Here is a 27,919-nt window from a genome sequence, read left to right as displayed (position 1 = left end):
TTTTCCCCGTTACATTTGCCTAATTAAAATGCGATTGTTATAGGGGGAAATAATGTAAATATGTGAAAATATTGCCATAATACCAGTATAAATGGTCCTTTAATGAAAAGCAAAATATCTACTATAATTTCTTTTGGTTTTGGACTCAAAATTGACCCGGACATGTTCACCTTAAAAAAAAAAAAAAGAGAGAGAGAGAAATCAATAAAGAACAATTATTGTCATGGGATGCTGCGGTTACCACAGAAACAAATGGCACAACACTTTTTTAATATACATTTCTGTCACGCAAATGGAAGAGCTAAACTCTCTAGTTTAACTATGTCATTCTGTTCTTGGTTTCTCGGAAAGAAATCAATTTAAATCCATTCCGTTTTAAGGAGGTTCATGAATTCTCTCGCGCTAGACTCTCATGAGCGCGTGCCCATCTGCGAACGAGCGTCAGTTGATTTTCCCTAAAAACCCCGCACGCGTAGAAAAGACATTCTCAGCCAATAACGCGTGCCAGCGATTGGCAGATCATTTCCAACATTTAGCAAATGAAACCACGTGCAAGCATCTCGCTCCAATCGATGTAAACTGAGCGAAGCGGACCTTTGTGGGAGCAATTGCGTTTCAGCGGCGCGGAGGTAGATCTCTATTAGTGAGTGTGGAGCCCATTGAATTTGTGTTGAAAGCGGAATAATACGGTCATTTAAATAGTAGGGAAACGGATATTGCCGGGCGCGTCTAATTAATCAGCCGTTTTATGTGTATTTGGCAATACACGGATTAGACTGTGCATAGTCAATAGCGTTTTATATAAAAAAGAACCTATTTTTACCTGGATGCACGAAGTATTATGCGTTTTCTTTTCTCGTTGGACTGTAAATTACGCATGGTCGATATTTTTGCTAATATCTGGAGACGTCCACATATTCCTTTCACGTTTTTATGACTTGTGACTCAATGAAAACTATATTTTGAAACTGACATTTTTTTTGTTGTTGAACATCCAGGACGAGTGGAGGTTTTACTCGCCTTTAAATAAGATACTCTCCCATCGCCAATGCCACAAAACTGCGTCTTTTTCTACGAACCAAGAGCTGTTAAGAAACGCAAGACCCCATCTCTGTGAATACTGCGCGTGCTGCATCATCTCATTCAATCTGCTGTCAGCCAAGAGAGGGGCAACAATAACTTTCAACGGTTATTGTATCACATTTCTTGCAGTCTCCGCATCATTTTCCACAGATTGGAAGCGGGCAGCTGTTGCAACAAACGCAGGTAAGACGTGCCTTCATTTTGTTCCCATCTGATGCTGTTACTGCTGCAACGTGCGCGAGGATCGCATACACATAGGTCGCGCGCTCATTACAGTCCTTTCTTTGCGTTTTTTGCTTGATTTCTGTTTATGAACACTTTGTTATGAGCTAAATATTGAATATTCATAACGAATGTAAGACCAGGGATGGATACATGTCATGGGGATTGGTGTCGCACAGCGTGTGTCGTCCGCCACTGGAATTTTAATTTCCTCCCTGAGATCTGCCATGATGCTGCTGTGTGTATAGTCTGTTAGCGTGTGTGGGTCAGGTTTTGCCTGTATTGTGAATTAAATAACGTCTAAATGAATATATAAAATGTGTTTAAGGCGTTAAGTTTAGGAGTAGGGGGTTAAAATTGTAATTATCACAGTATAAAACAATAGAAGTCAATGAAAAGTCTTCACTGTGATAGAAAAACAAGCATGTTTTTTTTTTTAACGGCTTGTGTCACTTATAACTATGGCGCATTGTCAACACACGCGTTCAAGTGTCGCAAAATGCACATAATTAAGCAAATCCTTCAGTGTTTCACTTGACAAATTACACTTACGTGTCTTTGTTCGTATCTCTTCATCTGTGAATGACAACACAAAGCTGCTTTTTTTTTTTTGTACCACGACTTGTTGCTGACTAACAGTCTTTAAAATCCACTTTCATTTTATCTTCTAAGGCCTACTGTCCTCTTTCTGCCCTTCATCTCTCCATTCCCATTTCGGTGTGTGTGCTCGCTCATAAAATGGTAATGGGCTGCATATTGGCCTGACATCTGTCATCTGCACCTGTTTGTGGATGGGACGGATGCCTCCCATCCTCCTGAGTCAGAGAAACGGGGTTGATGGTGATCAGGAGGATGAAGGGGTGGGGAATGGAGAGAAAGAGGCAGATGAATGGAGATGTGCATTGCACTCGCTTGAGTCGCTTATAGGAAGAAGTATGTAGGATATTTACCGCAAAGGGAGGATGAAACGAACAAACTAAGCGAGGTGATCCATCTGCCCATCTCTATGTCACATCCCTCTATCTCACTCACTGCAGCAGAGCTATTCTAAGAGAACACTTTCGACCCACGCACTGTCAAATAGATCGAGAAAAATAAAGAGTGTATGAGGGAGAAGGAAGGACGAGAGGCGTGTAGTGTGGCATGCTCAGGCCGTCTTTAGAGAGTTAGTGTGCAGATGCTGTAGTGCACATCTGTGAGGCACCGCTTTCACGAGCCCGTGCTTCCAGGACCCTGTCTCTCCGCTTCACATCATTAGCCACACAAGGCGTTGCCGATGGCAACTCCGGAAAAGAGGCAACTTGGTGAGCATAAAGCACACTGTAAAACGAAAGGGCATAAGATGCACTTGTGAGGGGCTGTTTAAAGGTGCGTAGCCTTGTGTGTTTTGCCCTTTTTACCTCATTCCCTCTTCCATAAGGGTCCTTGCTCCTAAAAACCCTTCCTCCCCCATCCCTGCATCCTTCCTGTCTTCTCTTCTCCTCTCAATAGGGTCTCTCTCTGCCCTGCCAACCCCCCACTCCGCGCACATCTGTGGCTGTGTCACCCCCCGCTTCCTCTCTCGCTTCGTCCAAAGCTGCATCTCTTTGAACGTATTAAGCTTTCAGTATGTTCCCACAAGCCTTTTTAAGTGGCGTTTATACTGTTACTTGCTTATTTACACTCAGTGCCTGTCATTGAGGGTTTAAGATTTGCTGTATTGCATCAGCTATGCTAACATGTGCATGTTATTCACTGCCGTAACGTGTGACTCAGTATGTGAGAAAGCTGAGGTCGCACTACTATATGCACAAAATATGGTGTGCATATTGCATACACTTTGCACCTTGTTGATCGTGGAGGATGATGTGATTCACAGCCATATGATTGTGGATGATTTTGTTGTAGGGAAACAACACAAATGTAATTGAAACTGAATGCACAGTTCTTTATATTATTCTTAAGAATTTTAAATAGTTTATTGATTTGCAGTCATTGTCTGGTCGAATGTGTACATATGTTATATGTCTGCAGTATGGAAAATTAAATCTTATATCTTGGTTTGAGTAATTTTATATCACTATTAAGGTGTATATATAGTTATATTATGGCACAATACAGCTATTTTTAATGGGAAATTTAAGAAAAATGGTTTATATATTAAATAAACATATGGTAGTGTTCAATTTTAGATAATTCAGTGAATTACATTTTTTTTTTTACTTTTAATTAAGTTACTTAATTTAATTTGATTTAAAAAAAAAAAAAAAATTAGAATTTGATTGGTTTTGACAAAACCAAAAATAAAATCGGTAACACTTTATTTTAGGGTCTTTTAACTAGTTGCTTTATTAGCATGCATATTAATATAATATTGACTATTTATTAGTACTTATTAAGCACATATTAATGTCTTATTCTACATGACCTTATTCTATATCCTTAATCCTACCCAATACCTAAACATAACAACCACCTTACTAACTATTAATAAGCAGTAAATTAGGAGTTTATTGAGTCATAGTTAATAGTTTATATGTGTTCCATATACTAAAGTGTTATCATAAAATCTTATATCTCAAAAGAGAAAGAGTTGTAGTTCAGCTTTGCACTCAGAAATACTGATAAGAAGTAGAGGTTGTGAAAACATGTTTTGAATTTGAAATCCATTTAATGCGTTGTTGGTCCCTTCTTAATAAGGGTATTTTGTCAAATATAGTTTAGATGTTGTGAAAGATGTTAATGACATAATCGATGCATGAACATTGATATGTATTGCATTTATTTGCCTACAAGTTGGGTTATCTAGCACTGTGATGTTTCTAATATATAATGATGGACATATGAGCTCATTGCAAATTAGGGATTTCAATCATTCTCAACTTCCTTCTGTCTTTCAGTGAAAATCCAAGACTAACAAAGGAAAACAGAAGCCAAGACGAAGAGCCATCAGCCTGGATGAAAACGGCTGGAGTCCCAGCCAGGAATAGGAAGTCTTCATCTTTTCTAAAGCAGATGAACTATCACTGTTTTTGTGAGCCAGGGGCTTTTTGAAAGGATGTTGATTTGCACAGATTGAAGATTTTCTCCTTGACTTTTTGCTACCAAAACCAGTGCCAAACACTAACCGTGCCAACCAGAAGCAAGAAATTATTTCACCAGTACATCTGCATTTTTGTTAAGCCATTTAACCACACTTTACACCAACTTTAATTCTCAGTTTTTACCTTATTTCCATCAGTCTTTTTTATTACTGAATAGCATGTCATAGTTCAGAAGGTGGAAAGTTTTTATCGTTTAGTTTGTCACAAACAACAAGCAGTTTTTGCTCCCCAAAATAGGGAGAACAGTGCATTATTGGTTAAACATGCTTTATGTAAGAGTGGCCGTTACGAATGCATTAGCCTGAGAGAGTTCGGCTCCTGATCGATTGATCGATGGATGGACGGGCTTATGGATGGCTGGCACAAGCCTCATTAAACTTTCCAAAGTGAGCTGCTGCTAATTCTGTTGATTAGTCGTCCGTTCCTCTCACTAAGGCCCGTTTAACTCTTCCTATCCATCAGATCTCTTTAGTCATCCATCTCGTTTGCTCCTCCCACCTCTACAGACTCTGCACATATAGAGCAGAACCCTCAGGAGTCCCTGAAGGGTTTAGATACTGAAGCCATACGTCTCATAGCCATACTAACGTCAAGATCCCTGCGAGTATTGAGAGGATTCGGCTTGGCCATTCTAGAACAGCAGATGCATGGGTATATTCAGGAAAATTTTTAGAGGTCCATATGTTCGAAGGTGGTCCAGGTTTGACGTTCCGTAATCTGCCATATTCACCAGCGAGCCATTGACGCGTTTACTGTGTTGACAGTGGGACGACGTTTAAAGTTGTCCCACTACTTGAAAAGACGCTCTTTAACACTTAGGTAGGTCTTTTGGTGCGTTTGCTCGACGGTCTCCACGTGTTCCACATTGACGGATGAATCCCGACTTGTTCATGCCTGTTCAGTGGGCTCAACCATGCTGTCCTGCCAGAACTGGGCCCAAGCCCCCATTTGTTTTATTCTGTTGGGTTGAGCTAAATCCAGAGCAGAGACACTCACGGAAGAGGGTCCAACACACATAGACCCTCAACCTGTACCTAGACTCAGTCCACCCTTCCATTTTCTTTCTTCCTTTCCTGAACACTTCTTCCTTTCTGGCCTGACTTGTGCTGTCAAACCAGGAACTAATATATACCTGCTGCTTGTTACACTTCGCGAGTGCCCTAACCAACCTACACTCTTCCAAAGCCTTCGTAATGAGCCTTTGTCCCGTGGTGCCGCCTTTAGAGAAAAGATCAGCTCTTCCCCATTTCTGAACTCTTGAAAGTTGCTCTTTCATCGTTTCGTCCTACCTTTTATCTCTCGCCTCAATGACTTCCTTCTGAAACTCGAAAAGATGAAGTACTTAGTATTTTTCTTGAAAACTGACACTGTTAGCCTGATTATTTGGACCGCACAACAGAACCTCAATGACCTTTAAAGGTATTCTTGTTAGTCTTGCAAGATATTCTCATTGACGATTAAAGCCTAAAGAGCCAACCAACTGAGATTTGTTTACAAGACGACATAAGTTCTTGAAGCTAACAATGACAGTTGTTTACAAACCACACCGAATAGCTGAGTAGTATTAACTGTTTCTTTCTATACGGTTGGTTAGTGAGTCCACAACTGAAGTGCCAACCAGAATAGAGAGCATTTGGTGAAACATAGTTTACACTCAAACAGAAATGTTTACATGTTGCCCATAAAGTGAACTCAGATTGAGTCTTGAATGAGTTGTTAGTGCCATAGATCAGTTCAGTTATACAACACAAAACCACCTTTAAGAAGAAGCTGTTCCCATGACACTTTAAAAAAAGTTTACATTGTTTACAGAACTAAATCGCTTGCTACAAAAGTCAAATACTTTTTCATTTTACATTTGAGTCATTGCCATATTTCTAAAGCTGTTGTTTTATAGAATTGTCTCATTGAGAAGATTCCAAATATTTGATTTTGTGCCAAATCAAAATTTTCAAGCATTCCAACTCTCACCCATTAAGCATAAAACTTGTACATAGATTTACCTCATTCTTGTTAATAATTTTCTCAGAAATATGTTTACACCCTAAATGCAAGTCTCATGCTTTTTTCTTTAACCTGAACTCCTGCACTTGGATGTGTATTTTGCATATTAAATAATTTGCATACTAGTGTATGCACATGTGAAAGAGAGATTAACTACGTCTTATATATTGCCACACTGACTTGCAACTTTTGATAGACGTCAGCTTTTTGTAGGCCTCAGAAGTCTTTTGTACAAAGGCTTTACGTTTTTTCATCTTTGATTAAAAAAAACATCCCCTATATCAAGATGCCACCCGCTGCCATCTTGCTTTTCTTTCTGTTCTGCCCTGTGGTCTCCACAGTGACTATTACCTCGGAGCGCTCCTCAGTGAATGGGGGGCCGGTATTGCTTCTGTTGCGAGGACGCGGCCGCAAAGTCCCTCAGCCCGACATGCGGGACAAGGAGGCCGCTGCCATGGCGGCAGAGCCAGAGGCAGCCGAAATCCCTCCGAAACCCTTGCCGCAGATTATGCTACCCCGCAATGTGACGGCCGATGCCCTGAAGCCTCCGCTAGGAGCCGCACAGGTGGCGCCGCCTCCTCGGCGACTGGTGGACGTGGACGTGTGTCAGGGCTACTACGACGTGATGGGACAGTTTGACAACACTTTCAACTGCACCAAGGGCACCTACATATACTGCTGTGGCACCTGCCATTATCGCTTCTGCTGTGAGCACCAGCGCAGCCGTCTAGACCAAGACTCCTGCACTAATTACCGCTCACCCGACTGGGCCATCACGGCTGGACCCATCACCCAGCCCCCGGTCCGACACGACCCAGATTTCGACCCGCTGCAGCAACAGAACAACAGCACAGCTTACGTCATTGGGGGAGTCATCTCTTTTACCATGGCTGTGGCCATTGGGATTAAAGTGGCCTTCCATAAACTTTCTCGACGACCGAGGAATAGAGACATCAACATGCCTAGGTGAGTGAAAGGCCTATTATGACCGCACTCACAAAGTGGATGGAGACAATGCTGTGCACATCTGAGTCTGCATCAGTGACTGCCACATGAAGAGATCTGTAGTGATTTTGATGTCAGACTCTTTCAGCTTTTGCCTTTTGATTTCATCATACACTCATCTTTCATTTTTACTGTTTATCTCTCTCTCTCTTCAGAGCGCTGGTGGACATTCTGCGTCACCAGTCTAGTCCGGTCCAGCAAGGAGAGAGGAACAACAGCACGGTCCTAACAACCGCCACATCCAGCGAGGGCACAATGGGGCGGCCATTGAAAAACTTCTACACTCCCGTCCTCCAGAGCAAAGATAACCGGAGTGAGTCTCACTCACACATAAGAGTTACAGATCGAATAACAGCAAAATAGTAAGCAAAGGAAATAATGGATGTAGTCACAACGAATAGAAACTTGGAGGGGAATGAATGAGTACATATATGGCGCTTTTCCACTGCTTGGTACTACTCGGTTCGGCTTGGTATGGCATGGCTCAACTCGCTTTACTTTCAGTTTGCTTTTCCATTGCAGTTAGTACCTCTTCAAAGTGGGTGGGATTATAGAATGATCATTATCTACTGCCGTGGATCTGCTTCTCGTCTACCAACGAGTATGCACCTCGTCTACTGAACACGTTAGAGACATTTCTTTTTTCAAGTTGCGTGAGACAGTCGTATAAACAAGTCGTTTCGTGAACAAATGATACTGCGGTGTCTGTTACTGACTATTTAAATCTAGCGGGTTTGGTGTCTTGTGTTTCAAATCCAATGACGATGGTAGAGACGATTCTCTCTGACCAATCAGTGATCTGCAGTGTTTACATGGCACATTTAGTATCGGTGCGAGCCGTTCTGTACTGAGCCGTCTCATGCAGTGGAAAATTGCCAAAAAGTGAGCCGTATCGAGCCGTACCAAACCATACCATGCGGTGGAAAAGCACCAATAGAGAAATAGGGGCTTGAATTGTGGAATCAACAGCTCAGAAATGAAGTCTGGAGGCATGATTTAGTTGACAGATCGACAAGCCTGAGTGTATGAGGTAATGTAGAACAGAGGATGTGTCAGAAATGAGTCACATTAATTCTGCTTCAGAGACAAAAGATGCTATGTAACCACATGCAACTAGAGCAGCAAGTAAAGGAATTAAAGGATCAACCAACATCCATAACAGGGATACTTAAAGGGTTAGTTCACCCAAAAATGAAAATTCTGTCATTAATTACTCACTCTCATGTCGTTCCAAACCCTTAAGACCTTCTTCATCTTTGGAACACAAATTAAGAGATTTTTAATGAAATCTGCGAGCTATCTGGCCTCTGATAGACTGCAACATAATTACCACTTTCAAAGCCCAGAAAGGTAGTAAAAACATCATTAAAATAGTCCATGTGACTACAGTGGTACAACCTTAATGTTATGAAGCGACGAGAATGCTTTTTGTGCGCAAAAAAAAACGAACAAACAAAAATAATGACTTTATTCAATAATTTCTTCTCTTCTATGTCAGAACCCGGAATCCTGCACTGTCTATACAACGTAAACAGCGTAGGAGAATGACAGGGAAGATAAGATATGGTTGAATAAAGTCGTTATTTTTGTGTTTTTGTGCACAATAATTATTCTTGTTGCTTCATAACATTAAGGTTAAACCACTGTAGTCACATGGACTATTTTAATGTCTTTACTATCTTTCTGGGCCTTGAAAGTGGTAATTATGTTGCAGTCAATCACAGGCCAGATAGCTCACAGATTTCATCAGAAATATCTTAATTTGTTTTCCGAAGATGAACGAAGTTCTTACGGGTTTGGAGCAACATGAGGGTGAGTAATTAATGACAGAAATTTCATTTTTAGGTGAACTAACCCTTTAATGTATGCAGCTCGGGGGCCACTTTTAGAAAGTGAGGAGTAATCAGGGGCCAGTGAATAAAATGTCTGGTAAAATCTGGTATTAGTTTTAAACTGGTTTTAAAGAGTGCAGTGCAGTCCTTTGCAGTTAGTTAATATATTCCAGAACAGTGTAGTTAAAGTAAATGCAAACTTATTCAAGATATGTTATTTACACTACATTTCAAAATATTTTTTGAAAGAAAAAAATTATGCACACTAAGGCTGCATTTATTTGATCAGAAATACAGTTATATGTGACATAATATTAACATTTAAAATAACTTTGTTCTATTTTTAATATATTTTAAAATGTAATTTATTCCTGTAATGGCAATGTTGAATTTTATCAATGTTGAAAACAGTTGTGCTGCTTAATTTTTTTATTTTTATTTTTGCAAACAGTGGTACATGTTTTGAGGATTTTTTAAATGAATAGAAACTTTATAAGAACAGGATTTATTTGAACATTTTTGTAACATTATAAATGCCTTTACTGTCACTTTTCATTAATGTAGTGCAAATAGAAATAGTATTATTTTTTCTTTAAAAAAAAAATCCTACTGACCTCAAATTTTTGAATGGTAGTGTATATATAAATGCATTCATAAAATTCAAATTTCAGTTGTATGAATTTTATAATTCATATGCAAGAAAAAATCTATATATTTAATATGTAAGCAAATATTTAAACCTAGGGAGACCAAAGGTAAAATTTAACCTATATATATATATATATATATATATATATATATATATATATATATATATATATATATATATATAAAAACTCATATCATGGGGATATATGCTTATTATACGCTTATTTAAGAAATGGAGCTCTTTTTATGATTCAGTCCATTTTGTGTTGAATTGTCTGTTTTCACTCTCAGATTTTCAATGTTTGGCTGCATTTGCTAAATGGAACATATCCAATTTGAATGTGCCGCAGGTGGTCTTTCCAATTAGTGGTGAAAGTATTTCAGTGGCACCAATCAGTTGTTAGAATATTTGCATATAATTTTTTTCACCATTATTGAAAAAGAAGTACGACTGCACTGCAAGTAAGTGATGGGGTAAAGCATGACAAAACTGCTTTAGACTGCTTTATCCATTATAACAGGAGTATTACTTGTCACACTGTGTTTTTTCTCTTGTAGTGCTGATAGACATTCAGGAAATTCTTAAAATTGCGGTTACAGATCAGCCAAAACCCATGTTTCTACGTTGAGATATTAAATGTGCAAAGAGGCCTCAAATGTATTTTATGAATTGGGAGTGGGTCAGTGTTTACTCTGCTCTCTTGCAGCTGGGAAACACAGTTTTGGACAGACTGGGTCCAGTCCTAAACACACAACTACTATCGGTAAGCCAAGGAGCTTAGGCAGAGTGTGCAAATGTGTCGCTTGTGTGAGAGCCCCAGTAAAAAGCTTCAGATTTGTCTGTGTGTATTTGTCACTGCCTTTGCTTCGGCTTGGTCTTGTTGGTTCGAGTGTGTTTGCTCGTGCCCTCCCACTCTGTCGCTACCCTGAGCTATTTTCTTGTTGTTTGTCCTGCACCCAGCACTGTTTGCACCAGTCAGCAAAGCTTCAGTAACTATGTTGGCATTCATTGTAGCAGAATGCCAAAAAATCATGAAGAAAAAAGTGCCTTTTCTTCATGTTTATGTATAATATTATATTCATATTTATTTATCTATATGAATATGATATTTTACCCAATAGATTGGGAGAGAAAAATCTTGATGCTGTTGATTGCAACTTTTGTGCCCAGGTTCTCACAGTGGAAAACTTAAATCAACCAATCAATCTATCTATCTATCTATAATGTAAAACCAAATAAGGAATTTTGTTTATCAACACTTTTTGTATTTAACTTCAACTTCATTACTCAAAATAGCACATATTGCATATGCCATGATGAATTGGAGTTAGTGATTAAAGAACCAGGCTCTAACTCCAAGGTACTTAAGTTCAAATCTCAGCAAGGATGATCTATGAACTGGAGAGTTGCTGAGTTCCCATGTGACCACTGTGTCCTTGACTACATTTAATCTGCAGTGCTTAACACAAGGTTGCTCCAGGGGGACGTTCCCAGTAGTAAGTGTACGGCAAATTACTTTAAATAAAAAGTGTCTGTGGAACAAATTACTACATGAATAAAGATATTATCATTACATGAGGATATATTAAATTTAGAATTAAATTGAAGTGATGATGAACAGTAGTCTAGTCAAACAAATGTTCCAATTCCATTGCATTGTAAGTAATTCTTAGACATCTGCCCTTGTCATTTAGAGAATCGGGAGGAAGCTTCAGTGTTCCAGTCACCCACATTTAATTAGACCCATATTCTACTTTCGGCTCAGATAGATATGCTTTGAACACATCAGTTGTTGGTATTTGTCTTATTCTCCTTTGTTCTCTACTCTTAGAGCGAGTTCCACGCATGAACAACACCCAGCTGGCCTCGACAGGAACACTGCTGTCCAGCAAGCACAACAATTCTGGTTTTCACCACCCCTCCTTCTCTCACTCCTTCCACAACCTTGCCCAGCTACCTCCATCATACGAGACCGTCATGAAACCAGAGCTCAACCGCTACAGCTCCCTCAAGAGACTAGGTGAGTGTCTGTCTCAGTGTGTAATTTCAGAGCCGCTACTACTCAGAGGGTCTCTTTGAGGGAGTGTAGCAAGAGGTCAACTGCTGCTGTTTTAGGATGGATGCTCTGTGGCATTGGATAGTTTTTGCACATATAATTTTATTGTATAACTACAAATCATATTATTTTATTTCAATTGATCATATTCAGTCATATTCAATTATTGCTTGAAATCTACAATTCAAATAATTTGGAAATTATGGCATCAGAAAGTTGAATTAGTCTTTGCTTAAGTGTTATCTGACATAATTAAGATTAATTTTTTCTGACAGTTTAATTCTGAGATCTTGTCATATTTTATTACCATTTTTTTTAAACTATAGTGAATAAACTGTATTAATGAACGAAATGTTCTAGGTGTCTGAATAAATTTTGGTTTGACTGTAAATTTCACATTTGGATATTTTTAGGATAACATTTTACACCTTCAATGCAACTCCAGTGTGATCGGATGGTTCAATCTCACTTACCAGCACAAAATGCAAATCTCTACTTACATATTACAAGAGGTTATGCAATTATATTAATTAAATCTGAATTCAATTAATTTTATAAACTTTGATGGATAATTCAAATGAATTATTTCCATCATTTCTTGCATTTCCTTTGTTGAAATATTTTGATAAATAATCAGATATTGACTTAAGATAATGCTTAAAGTATCATGAACTAAAAATATTTTTACAGCATCTAGGTTAAAATCAATTTCTAAATAAATTGTTCATATTAATAAAGTATCAAAATATTTAAAAAAAAAAATGTTTTAGTACATGAAGAAATCAGCATTAACCACCATGAATAAATGCTGTAAATGTATTGTTCATTGTTAGTTCATCATACCTAATGCATGATTTAATGTTAACAAATATGAAGTGTTTGTGAAGTGCTATCAAAAACACATTTGAATGTTACACCTTCATTAAATGTGCTCAACATCCATCCCAGACCACATTGCTTTGTTTTAATGCAGTCAAGTGCCATCTGATCACTAAAATGGATATTAATACCAGGTGTAAATGGTCATTCCAGAAAGATATTAATGTCTAAATGTCTAAAATACTAATATCAATTTTCCTGTCTACAGAAAAAAACCTGGATGAATATTCTGGATATTACACCTCCAAGCGAAGGCCAAACAACGCCCCACCCAGCTTCCACTCGTCCCAGCACCACCTGCCCTGGGGTGGTGACTTCACACTGGGTGCCAGGGGAACCCTACCACTAAACATGTCCCGTACGCGCATCCATGTGTCCAGTTCCACTTCCACCCCCAACCCCTACCCTTTACCCCAGACGCAGTACAACCCCACATTCGACACGATGAGTAAACCGCCTCGCCGGGTGATGTCCCAAGACCAGCTTCTGGCGCTGGGGGAGGGGAACACTCTCTCACGCCTCTCCAAGAACCAGCAGCATCAGTATTACAAACCCATGACCACCAGCAAGAGCTCCAACACCCAGACTTTGCGCAAGTCTCACGAACGCCTCCTGGTGTCGCCAGACCGCCTGGAGGAGCGAATGATGGCCGATTATGGTGGGATGGTGCCCACCTCATCTCGTCTCACCCACCACCAGAAAGCGCAATCCCAGCAGAACGTGTGCGTGACGCCCTCGCTTGACCGCCATCACATGATCAAAATGAATTCGCACCCTACCTCCGGCCGCGAGCAAGACCACACGGTCGCCGCAATGTCGTCCGGTCATGGGGCTGGGACTATGGGATGGGGGGAGGTACACGGGTCCGGAGGAGGACCTGGAGCGATGGCGCACAGCGCTCGCCGGATGGCCTTCGCCACGAAACGCCAGAACACCATCGAACAGCTGCACTTCCTCCCCGGAGGAGGTGGGGGAGGGGGAGGGGGTGGAGGTCAGGCGCTGAGGACGGGGAGCAAGAATGAAGTAACCGTGTGAGCGCAACAAGAAAGATGGTAAGGAGATGATGGATAGATGAGGTGTGATTGCGCAAGCCCAAGGGAGGGAAGACGGTGGAGTGTAAAAAAGGCAGAAGACAGAAATGAAGAATGAAAAAGAGGAAGAAGATATGAAGGAGGTCAGAAATGAGGCCCATCTGAAGAGAATACACAGTGTACCACTATTGAGAGAAAGAGGGATATGAGACTATACCAAGTGATTCTGTAGATCCCTAAATTTCCAAATTCTCAACAAATAGAAATGTGAAGAGGGACTGAGGTTTCCTCTGACCTGTGTGTAGCATATAGTGTTTGGATGGCACCATGGAGATACAAAAGTGAAAAGGTTCATTATTAGAATAGGCCAAGTTTTCTCTAGTTAGCACATTCCAGCTAATGTAAAAACCAATTGGTTTAGGGGTTAATTTTTGTTTTTCTGAATCCAATTATAGCAGTTGACCTTGCCTCAGAGTTTGCCAATTTTTTTGGTTCCATTCAACGCAAAGTGTCATTCTCACAGAGGTGTGGGTGTGTGTCACCTTCATCTGTAAAACAAGAGAACAATGAGATACACTGGATAAAACTGACTAGTGTCCTGAATTACCTCATGGAAACTATGATTTGACCGTTCTCAAATCAGATTTGACTTGACTTGGAAATGGATTGTGACTTGGGGAGTATTGTGCATTTGCCATCAAGTGAAGAAAATGCTGGTAATTCGTCAGAAAGAAGAACTTGGGACTTGAAAAAAGTCACTCGTTTTGTGACCTGACTCTTTAGTCTGCACTGTTAATATGAGTCCAAATGCCATCAGCCATATTAGAGCTTATTCATACGGAATACAATGAAGGAAAACATTTTCATTGGGAAACGGGTGTTATATTGATGATCGGATATTTTTAGCATCTTATACTCAAGACTGTGAATCAAAGCTGACATGAATACTTGTCGGTTTGATTTTTTTTTTTTTTGCATTGTGGATAACATTTTGGCTGTTTTATAATATGATCAAAAGGCTGTTAGATTGATGGATAAATCAGGTCATACTATCTGAACTAGACATGTTTGAGTAGACAGATATTTGGAAACTGAAGTCAGCCATTCAAATCTGATAGAAGTCATGCCTCGTTCTTGCATGTTTGACCAGTCAGAGAATAGCTTCGTATGACGGCATCAAACGTTCTGGAGTTACGGTTGTTCTGTTATTAAGTGTTAAGAGCTGACATTTAGTCATGGGCATGCAGTATGTCAAATAAGACAGCATAGTCTTCACACTTAATTTGCAAATCAAGCTGTTGTATTGAGGGGGGACAGGGGTAAGGGTTTACTTATACAATGGACAATTTAATCCAAGGGCTATTCTGAAACTTCTTCATGTGTGTCTGTGCTTCCGTGTTCTTACGGCTTTTTATCTTTTCCCGTGACACGGCTGTGCGGAACATAGAGGCTACATGCCAATGTAAAACAGAAAAATAGAACAAAATCTGCAAAGCTACTTCAACACTCTGTGTCACACTAGGATGCATTATTTAACCGATGAGATAAATTTTAGGAGTAAAAGGTGTCTTGTTTACCTATATTATATTCAAGAAAAATGTCTTTTTTTTTGTTAGCGATTTCTGTGTGTTTTTCAGCTGTCTCCACATCAAATGGACACTGTTGTGGTGGAATGTCTGAGAACGACCTGGCTGAGCAAGATTATTGGGCCATAATATAGTATTTTAGATCACTCTGCAATGTTTAAGCTTTTATTAACTTGTTAATAAAACTGAAGTTAAATATGTTGAAAAAGATAAAAAAAAATTGAATTGAATCCCGAATGTTCAAATATGTACACATGCCAATTTATGTGCATATATATATATATATATATAAATATATATAGTCATCAATATTATTCATATTCTTGATTATTATCATTGTTTTATTTTTTTTTTCTCTGTGACTTTAGAAATTGTTTTTATTCCTGTTTTCTGTTTATATTTGAGTTTATAGTGGATTCTAACCTTTGTAACTCAACAAAAAAGCAGATGCAATCATAGTGAAAAGACAAAACGCATGAAGATGTCAAAGCCAGTGTTGATGATGTCATATTGCTGACTTCTGATGTCAAGGTGTGTATGTGTCCAGTTTGTGTGTCTGTATTTGTGTGCTTGTGTGTATTTCAGTGTCTATTTTGGAATGCTTTATCTCGCATTTTATCTGACTTTTGCCTTGTGTGAAGTCAGAGAATGTGCATTTCAGAAAACCCAAAATATTATTTTATTTTTTAAGTGTCTCTTTGAATGCAAAAAATAAACAAATCATAAAAAAATTATTTTCCATTGCTGCATTCACCAAAGTTATGGAAAACAGAATAAACAACCATAATTTATTTAAAGTTTTTTGTTTTTTTTATATATATATTTTTTCTTTTCTTTTAGATATAAATGTTTCTTGCCATGAAATACATAAACCGTGTTGTAAATTTTATGGGGAAAATGCCAAAATGCCATGCATAAAATATTTACAGCAAAAACTTTAATTATTATTTTTAAATAAAATTCTCGCCATTAAGAAGTTCTTTTCTGGAGACTGACACTTGTGTTCTTTTTCTCATGAATTATGAAATATGTTGGTTGGTTTTAGATGTTTATATGTTTTTAAAAATATGTTCTAAATCTCAATATATATTATGTGCCAAGTACATCTAGACATGCATGATCTTGTATTAATTAGACTAATTGTTTGTTTACATTGGGTAAAACAGCCAGTGGTCTTTTAAATAGATTCAACTCAGCTACTTTTGACAGATATAAGGATTTAGGATTAATTTGGAGTAGAATAGTTTAGGTTAACAATGAAAAAGAAAGAGAATTAATTACCAATAATGTAATTGCTGATGTATTGTCTCAAGATTTAAAGTTGTTTCCCCACATTTACATACCATAAATCTCAACTTTCCATTCTCTTGCATTCATTTATTATTTTTCTCATTTATTTTATATTGGATGGTCTAAAATTTTGTTTAAACCTAAATATATATATATTTTTGTTTGTTACTGCTATATTGCTGTTGTGTAAATTATAACTGTTCTCTGCAAAATAATTTGCTGTTTTCAACTAATGTATTCATTAATCTAAAATGGGACATTTCAGGTTCTTTAATGGTTCCTAAGGGAGACGGACGAGCCATCACCGGCATTCGCCATTTTGAGGGGCAGGGTGGGCGAGGACCTTATGTTCTGGTAGGGTGGCGGGGGGGAGACGGCGGCATGTTGGTAAAATGGCTTCAGAGAGGTGTTGTGCACTGCAATCGTTTCCAAAATATATGTGCTGTCTAAAATGCTGCGCGTGCGCTCTCTCTGTCGTGCTCTCACAAGGTGAAATAATTGTTCTAATTACTTTGGCTCGCATATGTGTGGAACAGCTGTTCTGACTGGCTATTTTGTTTCAGTCAGTGCGCAGCACGAGAGAGATGAAATGTGATGTTTTTGAGTCTCGCGCGGCAGCTCGTGAAGTGTGTGCTCTGACAATGTGTTACTACGTCAGAGAAGTGAAGTGTTTAGAACGAGCCATTTGTTTTTGTTTTGTTTTATTTTTGGCGCTGATTTCCCTAACCCATTAATACCATTACTAGACTACGAATGCCGAAACATACACAATTCATGGTGTTTTGTTAAAATTACACGTCATTACCCTGTCGTCTTACCTCAAATGCATGATAGAATGAACCAATGAATGAAATAAAAACCCTTTATTTGACCCCACTTCATTACATACTGGTTTCAGTGCGCTAAGCAGGACAATGTCGGACGCTTTAACATGTAACACCACCCGGAACTTGTATCACTGCCCGGAAACGACCACTGTGAGGCGAACAGAAGTACCCGAAGGAAGACGGGGGCACTAAAAATTGACACGGGGCGGAAAATATTTGGCCGACCATAATCTGCAAAAATTTAAGCAGAAAACGGACTGGAAGGACAGTTTTGGTCGAAATTCTACGACGAGAATAATACCGCGCGAAGCTGAACGTTAGCGAGCGCAGCCAGCGGAAATCGGGGTTTGTTTAACGGATCGAAAGCGATGGAGAGGCCTGCGAGAGTGTTTTTCCACGGGATGGGGAAAAATGACCTGCTAACCTGAAATCGGATACCGCCTTTGTGCACAACTACGCTTTCGGCGCCCTTTTTAGCATTTTTATTTTCACGCTTTGCTCTTCAAGAGGACTTTCTCCGTTCACGAGCAGGTGTGATACGAAAGCTTTTGAATGCATTCTGTTGCAATGTAAAAGGGTACGACGTCTTTATTTAGCTAGCTAAGAGGCTAGCAGAGTGAAGTGGGCTTATAGCCTGGATTCATCTGACGGGCTGTCTGCACTCTCAGTCACTTTCTTGTTTATGTTTATGTTTTTCTGTCATGTAGTTGGCCCCTACGCAGCGAGTAGCACATGTATATATATATGCTAAATTCGTGCATGATAATGCCAAGTTGTTTGTAAAATTAACAAGTCTGGTTTTGCTCTAATTTTTATTTTGAAACTTTTTTGATCTGCCATAGAGGGATGTGATTGAAAAAGGGAAGTCGGCTCTCCCCCTCTCCCTCATCCCCCTTCACAGTCAACACAACCATCCAGGAGAACAATCAGCGCTTTTCTTTCAACCTGCAAAGGATTTGGTGAGTTTTATTTCAATTCTACAAAGGAGTTTAATTGTAACTGTATGGGTATTTTGTCTGTGATTTTGACATGGGTGTCGTTATTTGATTTTCTTTGCTGAGTTCAGGTTTTCATGTTTCACCCTCAATGTATCGGAGTGTTGATTTTTTTTTTTTTCTTCCCCATGTATGTTCTCGTGTTCACTTTTGACAGGTATAAGGACTCTATTTAAGGATTTAATTTGTGCATATTTCATATTTTGATTTTGACAGATTTAATAACATGTTTGTATTGGATTATGTGGATGAATGTTTCAACCTTTTTGGCTGGTGTGATTTTAGCATAGTATTTATTTTATGCATTTATTTATAATTATTTATTTAGCTAGCAAGCTTTTTAAAAATATGCTCTTGGTGAATTCTGGAAAATTGTCACTTTTGACAGCCATTTATTTGTTTGTTAAATAAAAGATAAATTGCAGTACAAGTGTGAATTTGGGCACTTTTTTGTTTACGTTGAGTAAAACAACCCATGGCCTTTAAATAATTTTACCTCAGTTACTTTTGACAGATATAAGAATTTGATTATGACCAGTTTGTATTGGATTGTGTGGATGAATGTTTCAACTATTTTGGCTGGTGTGGTTATATATTTGGGATTTATGTAGCTGCCTTAAAAAAAAACTATAAAGGTGAATGCAGGCAGATTTTTGTCAGCAATTTATTTGTTTATTTAAAAAATAACTTTGTACAAATGTTAATTTATGGGTGATTTTTGTGTACGTTGAGTAAAACAACCAGTGGTCAAATAGTTTCAAATCAGTTTAAGGACTTGACTTTGATAGATTTTAAAGATTGCATATTTGACATGATGCACAGTTCCATTGCAGGCCTAAATGGACCTGATAACCACTGATTTTAAACTGGTAAGATGTCATTTGGCTTAGCCCTCAGACATCAGGCATTATGGCATGGATAATCTGTCGGTATTACTATACTGTTGTCTCATCGTAATGCTACAATGTTATCAGTGAATGTCATGATACTGAAACTAATTATTACCACAGCAAAAACAAATATGCTGTTAAACATGTTCCATGATTTAACTAATTATTAAACTTTTCTTTATGCATGAGCTTGTATTCAACTATTTGGGTGCCATTTATTTACACTGAATAAATCAACCAGTGTTCCTTTAAATATTTGCAGCTCATTTACTTTTGAAAGATATAAGGACTTCTGTGGACTAATTTGGATTTGAGTGTGTGTATATGTGAATGTCTCTGCTGTTTTAGCTGATGTAGTGTTAAATCTTATTTATTTGGATCTGATTTATGTACACTACCATTCAAAAGTTTGTGGTTAGTAAGATTTAAAAAGTTCAGAAGAATAACATTTATTTTAATTAGTAGAAAGTCACTTTTGATCAATTTAATGCATCCCTGCTGGAAAAAAAAAAAGAATTTATATTAAAAAAAAAGTTTTTTTTAAATTAATAAAAAAAATAAAAAAAAATTATTATCTTACCCCAAACTTTTGAAAGGTAGTTGAAGTGAATTAATATAAACGGGAACACTTTTTGGAATTGTATCAAAAGGTATTCTAGTTTACCAAAAATCATCCAGTTCGACTGTTAATTTATTTAAACAAATTCAGGTAAATTGGGCAATTTCTTTGACAGCCATTCCAATGTTAAAATTGTCCCAAGTTACCTGACATGACCCTATTTATTTATTAACTTGCAAAAGTGTGAAATTTGTGCTTTATGTTGATATAAGGATTTGAAATTGACTCAAGGATTTTTAAATACTATAGATTGGAATGTGTGAATGTCGACACTTTATATTATGTAGATGCCTTTTTACTTGGTTATTTAGTTTTGGGGTGTATGTGTTAGTTTTCATGTACATATCATAAAGCTATATGGCAACATGACTTGATTTTTTTTTCTCAGGCCTAGATAGAATTAATCGCCTCATTAATTTTAAAAATTAAAAATAAAATAAAATAAAAATAGCATAGTCTTGGAAGTCAATGCCAATTTCTCAATGTTTGGTTTAGAAATTGTCATAGTCCTTAAATGACAGGTGTTTATGGTTGGTTAATCTGTCAGTATTGTTTTAAAGTAGTTTTGTGACAAACGCCTGAAATTGCATGATACTCAATACCAATTTTAATATAGCAGGAAAATCTGCTTCTTTATGCAAGTTATTTTTTAACTTAAATATTATTGTACCAATGTAACTTTGGACATCCTCGTTTTTTTTTTTTTTTTAAGTACCCTTAGAATTGCTCATGCTGCTTTTTGCTAAAATTCTTTCTATTATGATTGTTTTATGTCTTTGTTATCTTGTTGTGTATATGCCTTTTATCTTTATCTTTAGGATTGTTTTTTGATAGAAAGGGATTATTCATTTTGTGGATTATGTTTGAAAGTTATGTTGTGCCTTTACTTTGAGTCATTGCTTCTCATGTCTCGATTGTAACATCTTTTGATATTGTTTTGAAATAATCATCCTTTGATCGAACACATTCTTACTATTTTTGATCTCTCTCTTTTTTTTTAAGGACTGACAGGGTGCCCACGGCAGAGAGGAGGAAGAACTACTTGGTCATACCACTGTGCTGTTTGTGGTCTTCCAGCTGAGGTGTTAAAGACAGAGGTTGAATACACTCTGTGGACTATCTGACCATTCACCTTTTCACTCCGACTTGAACGATTGAAAAAAAAAGTTGCTCACCAGAATTTTCTCTTTAAATGAGGACCTTTCTGAGGAAATCACAAAGTGGGACCATTTTATTCAGAACTTGTCAAAGGAATACACCAATATCAAGACAGGCAGACATTCCCTCATCGCTTCACTTTTAAATGGCTTTCAACACTAAAGGATTTGCTTTTTAGTGATAAACACATTTTGTGAAACAAATTTCATATGGTATTAGTAGATATGTTTTTACTGTTTTAACTGTAGATATAGCCTTTTGAAAGACTAACGCAGACCTGTGTTTATTGCATGATATTGTAAACCACATTTTACTTTTTTTTTTTTTTTTACTTTTTTCTTTTTTCCTTCTTATTTATAGATTATTTAATCCAAGACTTCCAGAGTTTTCTCAGATGTAGTGGCCCACTACTATAGCCAAAAGTCTGTTTGGGATGGACAGTCACAACATCAGACAAATTACTCCCACACAGACATTGCTTATTAAAAACTGGAGCTGCTAGCAGATTACTTTAAAGCTTTATATTGATTATTAGTGGCCCTAGTGACAGATTTTTTTCTGCACATCTTTTAGGTTAGATTACGTTGTCCACTTTGCTGCAGTACCAAGTGAACAGGGAAAAGAAATCCTTAAAACACCCCTCAAGAGTGAGAGGGAGATGTTTCAGTTTGGAAAGTACCCTATGGACATTTTAGAAATGCTCAGTGGACACCAGGCTCACCAGTTCAAAGGACTGGGGCTGGAAAGACAACTGCAGCACCAACAACAGGTCCAACTTCAGCACCAGCAGCAGCTTCAACAGCAGCAACAACAACAGAGTGAGGCGTCTGGTGGCCTCCTGTCTGGGCTTGGCCTTGGTTCCCTTCAAGGATCTAGAAGTAATGCATTTGCGGATTCTTCATCCTTATTTGCCAAAATGAGTGCACCCCCTCCACCTCTTCCCCAACAAACTCAGTCATCATCCTCACAAAGCACACGTAAATCAAGCAAGATGAGCAGCAGCAGTGGGAGTGGCAGTTCTGCCTCTGGCTATCCACAGTTCCTACGCACATTTCACCCTGCTGAGGCTGCGCTAGCCCAGGAGCAGCTTCACTCAGGAATGGGGCGTTTCGATTTTGCAGGAAGTAGTACTGGAGGAGGATCTGGGGTAATTGGAGGAGTTGTAACATCTGCGCCACCACCACCACCCTTGCACCCTGGCCTCTCTGTTCCTCAGCCATCTCCTGGACCATCCTCGTCATCACCCTCCCCTTCGAGTTCAACCACCACTTCAAATAATCCCCCCAGCAGTAGCAGCTCAGTGGCTGGATTAGTCGGAGCCCAGTCTGATGCAAGAAGTTTACACCAGCAGTTTAGTTGCATGCTCGCTGCAAACCAATACCTGTTTTCTGGAGTGCCCACAAATGCCAGTTTAGAACAGTTTCTAGTTCAGCAGGGTCCCCATAATCATCTTGGTCTTGCAGATTCGAATACAGGTCTTGCTCCTCCTCCAGCCCTTCATCCTTCCCACACCCATGGCCATCCAACCCCCCAGCCCCAACAACAGCAGCAGCAGCTGCCACCTCATGCGTTGTCCCACCCTCACAGCCATGCCCATCCACACCACCCTCTACACCCTGCCCCCCAACCATCACCACTTGGTGGTTTTGATTTCCAAGGTATTCCTGTTCTTTCGTCTAATCAGCTGGCTTCTCTAATGCAACAAGAAGCAGGCCTGCCTTTGCCACTCCCACTCCATCTCTCCGTACCAAAAGATGATGGTAAAGGTGATAGTGGATCTGGGGCTGGAGGAAGTGGAGGTAGTGGCAGCAGGAGAAAGAAAGCCATGGCTGGCTACCTGCCCCAGAGGAAGACAGATGGTAACAGTAGCAGCAGTACAAGCAGTGCTAACTGCCATGGCAGCTCTGGGGCACATGGTCATGATGGGTCCTCTGGCCTTGTGGGAGGAGGTGGAGGGGTTGGTATGAGGGGTCTTGGTGGTGACCCCTCCTCCATCCTCTCCTCGTCAACACCGTCCTCCTCTTCTTCAACTGTCTCCTCCTCTTCTTCCTCTGCCCCATCTTCAAACTCTGCTTCTGTGCTGGTATCAAATATCTCTCAAAACCCCAAACCTGAAAACCAGCAATCAATGACTCCCAATATCACACAGCCAGAACAAGAACCTCTCTTTCATTGCGGAGAGTGCGGCAAGTCTTTTTCCCACCTCCCAAGCCTTCGTCGACACATACGCTGCCATGAAGAAGATGGTAGTGGTCCCAACAGCAGCACAAACACAAACCCAAGTCATCAGCACCAGTCAGATCTCCCCCACTCAACACAAGATGGAATTTCTCAAAATGCTCATCACCAGCATGAGAATCCAGACCCCATGTCTTCCGCTTGCTCAAGTCCAGATAAATCATACTGTTGCAATGAATGTGGAAAGGGGTTCAAAAAGAGAGGACACCTGCTTCAGCATGGCGTCATCCACTCTGGAGCTCGTCCATATGCCTGCTCTGTCTGCGAGCGTTCGTTCAACCGTAGAGAGTCTCTCACTCGACATGAGAAAATTCACGAAGAGAAGCCCTACCGCTGCCCTGCTTGTGGCCGCTGCTTTAGAGAGAGCACTTCTTTGCTTAACCATGCTGCATCAGGTGACTGTGGCAAGCCAGGGAGGAGATCTAGAAGTAGTGATGGTAGCTCAATTAGTTCAGTGGAGGGCAAAGTTGAAAGTGATTTTTCAGCTGGACAAATGACTGACACAAAAGAATTAGTATTTTGCAAGAATGAGGATAGCACAGCAGGGATGTCTTGTGACAGTCTATATTCACAGGGAAGAAGTGCTAATCAAAATCCTGTGGGCAAAACTGAAGAAAAGTATAATCCTGAGTATTCAAGAGATCCTTACCAAACGTCATACAGGGTTGATGACTACCGTCGTCAACAGGGCAACCCATCATCCTACTCTGGAGACTCCTGTAGTAACAGCATGTCAAGTCCGGCTCTCAGAAAAGCTCCTTTAGCCCCAACACTTCATCCACACCCTCAAAATCAGCAGCACCATCACCAACAGCAATCTCATCTTCCTCTCTCCTCTCTTTTGGATGACTCTGAAGATGAAGTCACCAGTAGTGCCATGTCTGCCATTGCTGCAGCTGCTGCTGCCTCTGTCTTGCCTGCTGAAATGAACAGTACTGGGGGACGAGAGGAACGGAGAGACATTATTGGAGGTCTGTTAGGAGGGCTTGGCTTCGGGTCTATGGGTGCCTCTTCATCTACATCTACAGGAAATGGTGGGAATGAAGAATGCCTGAGTGGTTCAATGATACCTTTATCTCACCCCACCCAACAGCAGCCTAATTCACAGAATGCCAACAATCCTAATGCCAAACCCAAGCGGCCACGGAAGCCCAGACAGAAAAGAGAGCCGAGACCTGGTGGGGCTCCAGGAGAAGGAGTGAAACGTCGGAGAAATAATCCGAGTGGTGCTGCTGGAGATGGTTCCGAAAGGCCTTATTTATGCACTGTTTGTGGGCGGGGCTTTAGCAGACGTGAGACCTTACGACGGCATGAACGTGTGCATACAGGGGAAAAGCCATTTCATTGTGACATTTGTGGTAAAGACTTCCGAGAGCCGTTTCATCTTACCAAACATCAGACTGTTCACTCGGGGGAGAAGAACTACAAATGTACCCTTTGTGGAAAAGATTTTGGATATGCACAGAGTTTGAAAAGGCATGAAAAACTGCATCTACGGGGAGATTTCAAGCCGAGGCGGAGTAAAACCAAATCTGCTGCAAATCAAGGGGGACCCACTAATCAAGATCAACCTGATCAAACCAATCAATCTAATCAAACCAACCCTGGCGCTTATTACTCCTATTCTCAGGATAAAGTTCAAGGATCTAATGCTAGCACAAGCAACCAACCCCCTCCTAAGCTATATACATGTGAGATTTGCTGGAAATCTTTCCGCCATCACTTCCACCTGACTGCCCATCACCAAGCCATTCATGAACACGGTGGGGAGAAACTGTTTTCATGTGAAGTGTGCGGTAAGGCGTTTTCTTACTCCAACAGCCTGACCAGACATAGATTATCTCAACATGGTTTGACTCGTACTGGGCCAACAACGCAACCAACAGGAAGTGAATCTATTGGAACTGCCCCATCTGTCTCTGAGAGCGAGGCTGCAACCAATGCACTCCTTCATATAACACCTGAAAGTGGAAGTCATGGAGTACAACAGCCCCATTCAACCATAGCTCACACACAGCATCCTCAGCCTGCTGGTTATTCACCTCTCTTCTACACTCCAGAGTCAGGACATCACAGTTCAAATGTCACTTCACACCCCCAACATCTGCACTACTCAAACCCCACTATGGGTCCCCTCCAGCTTCAACAGCCAATCAGTGGGAAACAGCTAATTTATTCAGGGGTTCCAGGTAATACCCTTCATTCCACTCCACCTCATATCCACATTTCGCCACCCCAGCACTCTCAACACCACCAGCAACAGCACCTTTTTTCAATGCAGTCTCAGCATCCACAGCCAAGCCCTCATGCCCAGGATGATGCCACCCAGAGGAAGAAGAAAAAAAAAAAGAAAAAATATAAACTGGCTAGTGGCATGCAGTTGATGACTGGATTCAGTGCTTACGAAATTGCCAGGAGGCGTATGTATTTAAAACGGAAGAAATGCAGGCTTCAGCAGCAGCTAAAGAGAAAGAAGTGGATAGCTCAGCTGAAATGGGCCAAGTTTACTGGAGGAGGGCTTGGTTTAAATGTAGGTGGAGGCACATGGCGTGCAGGACGGTTAAGGTTTAGAGGCCTTCAGTCTCTCATCGTCCCCTTAAAGTCATATTCTTGCCCTGTCTGTCCCTTTACCACTTTTTCAAGCCGCATAATTCTTTCAGTGCACCGTGTAACCAGGCATCCTCCAAGAAAACATGGCCGTCAGACTCGACTGCGCTGCATAGTCTGTGGAAAACGTTCTCGAAGGCTACTGACAGCTCTCCGTCATCGAGCCCACCACCTGTCTCAAGGGGCGTTCTCTTGCTCTCGATGTCCCTCTAGATTCTGGAATGGCACCCTCCTGCAGCGCCACAAATTTGCTTGTCGGCGTGTCAGTAGAGGAATCAGAATGTCAATAAAGGGGACTAATGTTCAGAAGACAGAGGACCAGATTGAAAGATCAACAGTTGTGACAGGGTACAGGCACTAAATAAACTGACATCTATAAAAGGCCTTAAGGCCTTAAAAACTGATGTTTTCGAGGCAAGGATCACATGACAATAGACATAGAGGACTTTGATGGAAATTGCCACACATTAACTCCTTAAACATGTGGTCAGACTATAACCAAGGGAGTGCCTCTTAAAAATAAAAGACTCAGTTGATGTGAAAACAAGCCTGTACCTAAAGAACCATCCATTATAGACATGGATCTCTAACACGGTTTCTCCAAAGGGGAAGAATATTCTAGATTATGGAACTGTTTTTGGTAGCACCTTTGTTGTAATGGTAGCATCTCTATCCTCTAAAAATGCATTCATTATGTATTTTCGTAACTTTATTTGTGCTGCAATGATGGATGCATACCAGTGAAAGTGAACTAATTTGAACCGTAACAATCTATTCTCTAGTTTCCCCCCAGTACTCAGAGCTTAACGGTATAGCCTTTGTTTACTCTCAAATATACGTAGCTTTTTTGTTCAATTGTGGTGTTGCGTTTTGTTTCCCCCCCTTTTGCTGTCTTCATGTTAAAATGCAAATGTTTGATCTGGAACTGAAAGTTACTGGTTTTGGGAAAAGGATCAAGAACGTGTATTCCCTATGAACAACTTCAATTATGACACTCCATGTTGAATTCAACAGTGTCTCAAAGAGGACTCACTGCAGTGAAACTGTCAAAATGTGCAAAATATTCTGCAGAGCTGATGCGAAGGGGACAGAATGGTGTTGCTAATGCCATGTTCCTGTGTTTAATGTCATCTGTTTTTTTTTTTTAAGAAATATGTAAAGAAACCTTTGCAGGTGTTTCTATGGCAAGTGTTAATGTTTTTGGTTGCGAGATTGGCAAGTGGGTGAGAGGAATAGCCAATCTGTACTGTACAATGCGTATTATATTTTATTATGTAACAGTTGTGTTCTTTCTTTTTTATTATTCAAAGTATAATTTTTTTTTTTTTTTTTTTAATCATTTTTACTATTTTAGGGGTGGGTGGGTATGTGGCAGGGTCTGTCATTGTAAGATGTGGGGAATATATGTGTCGGTGTGATTTATTTTGTTCCCTGCCCCTTTGATCTGTTTAACCCAAACCACAGTTTAGCCCAGCTTTCCCAACACTATTGTATTCATTCTCAATACTTTACTTAGCTCTACTGTCCCAATGTTTTCCTCTCAGTAAACTAAAATACAAAATATAAATACTAAACAACTGTTTTCTTTTTCTGAGTCAACAGAAATGTTGAGTTTCTCAGAATGCAAATAAAAAGATAGAAAATGTACAGTTTTTGTTCGAGTATGTTGTATGTGCTTTTGAATGTTTTTGGAGAAGCCGAGCTCTGCCTCTTCATGGCGGTGAGCAGATTGGATTAATTGGATATTTATGGCATGTAGGTTAAATGATTTATAAACATCAAATGAAAGAATATGACCAGGTGTTACGCACCTGGTGCCATGGTGGCGTGTTCTTCTGGATGGTGCTGTTTACAGCTCACATGTG

The 27,919-nt window shown here is 39.7% G+C and overlaps 2 protein-coding genes across 4 annotated transcripts; both read left to right on the top strand.

Annotated features, from left to right (window-relative positions):
* Window positions 1–23: 23 nt before the first annotated feature.
* Window positions 24–16,414, top strand: shisa7b (shisa family member 7). Of its 2 annotated transcripts, XM_048202101.1 has the most exons (6): window positions 29–1,266; window positions 4,185–7,358; window positions 7,553–7,710; window positions 10,585–10,641; window positions 11,710–11,898; window positions 13,022–16,414. In XM_048202101.1, the coding sequence occupies exons 2-6, from the start codon at window positions 6,679–6,681 to the stop codon at window positions 13,846–13,848; spliced, it is 1,911 nt and encodes a 636-aa protein (XP_048058058.1). In that variant the 5' UTR covers window positions 29–1,266; window positions 4,185–6,678; the 3' UTR covers window positions 13,849–16,414. The 2 variants fall into 2 exon arrangements, with proteins under 2 accessions (XP_048058059.1, XP_048058058.1); XM_048202102.1 differs by lacking the exon at window positions 10,585–10,641 and having other exon boundaries at window positions 24–1,266.
* A 673-nt stretch (window positions 16,415–17,087) lies between these two features.
* znf865 (zinc finger protein 865) lies at window positions 17,088–27,701 on the top strand. Of its 2 annotated transcripts, none has more exons than XM_048202100.1 (3): window positions 17,088–17,209; window positions 18,390–18,506; window positions 21,054–27,701. In XM_048202100.1, the coding sequence occupies exon 3, from the start codon at window positions 21,868–21,870 to the stop codon at window positions 26,413–26,415; it is 4,548 nt and encodes a 1,515-aa protein (XP_048058057.1). In that variant the 5' UTR covers window positions 17,088–17,209; window positions 18,390–18,506; window positions 21,054–21,867; the 3' UTR covers window positions 26,416–27,701. The 2 variants fall into 2 exon arrangements, with proteins under 2 accessions (XP_048058057.1, XP_048058056.1); XM_048202099.1 differs by lacking the exon at window positions 17,088–17,209 and adding an exon at window positions 17,269–18,078.
* Window positions 27,702–27,919: the final 218 nt, after the last annotated feature.

This window comes from Megalobrama amblycephala, linkage group LG9 (assembly GCF_018812025.1).
Source record: "Megalobrama amblycephala isolate DHTTF-2021 linkage group LG9, ASM1881202v1, whole genome shotgun sequence".
NCBI classification, from domain to species: domain Eukaryota; kingdom Metazoa; phylum Chordata; class Actinopteri; order Cypriniformes; family Xenocyprididae; genus Megalobrama; species Megalobrama amblycephala.
The sequence above is the reverse complement of the archived record's forward strand: the minus strand, read 5'-3'. Positions and strand labels throughout refer to the sequence as shown.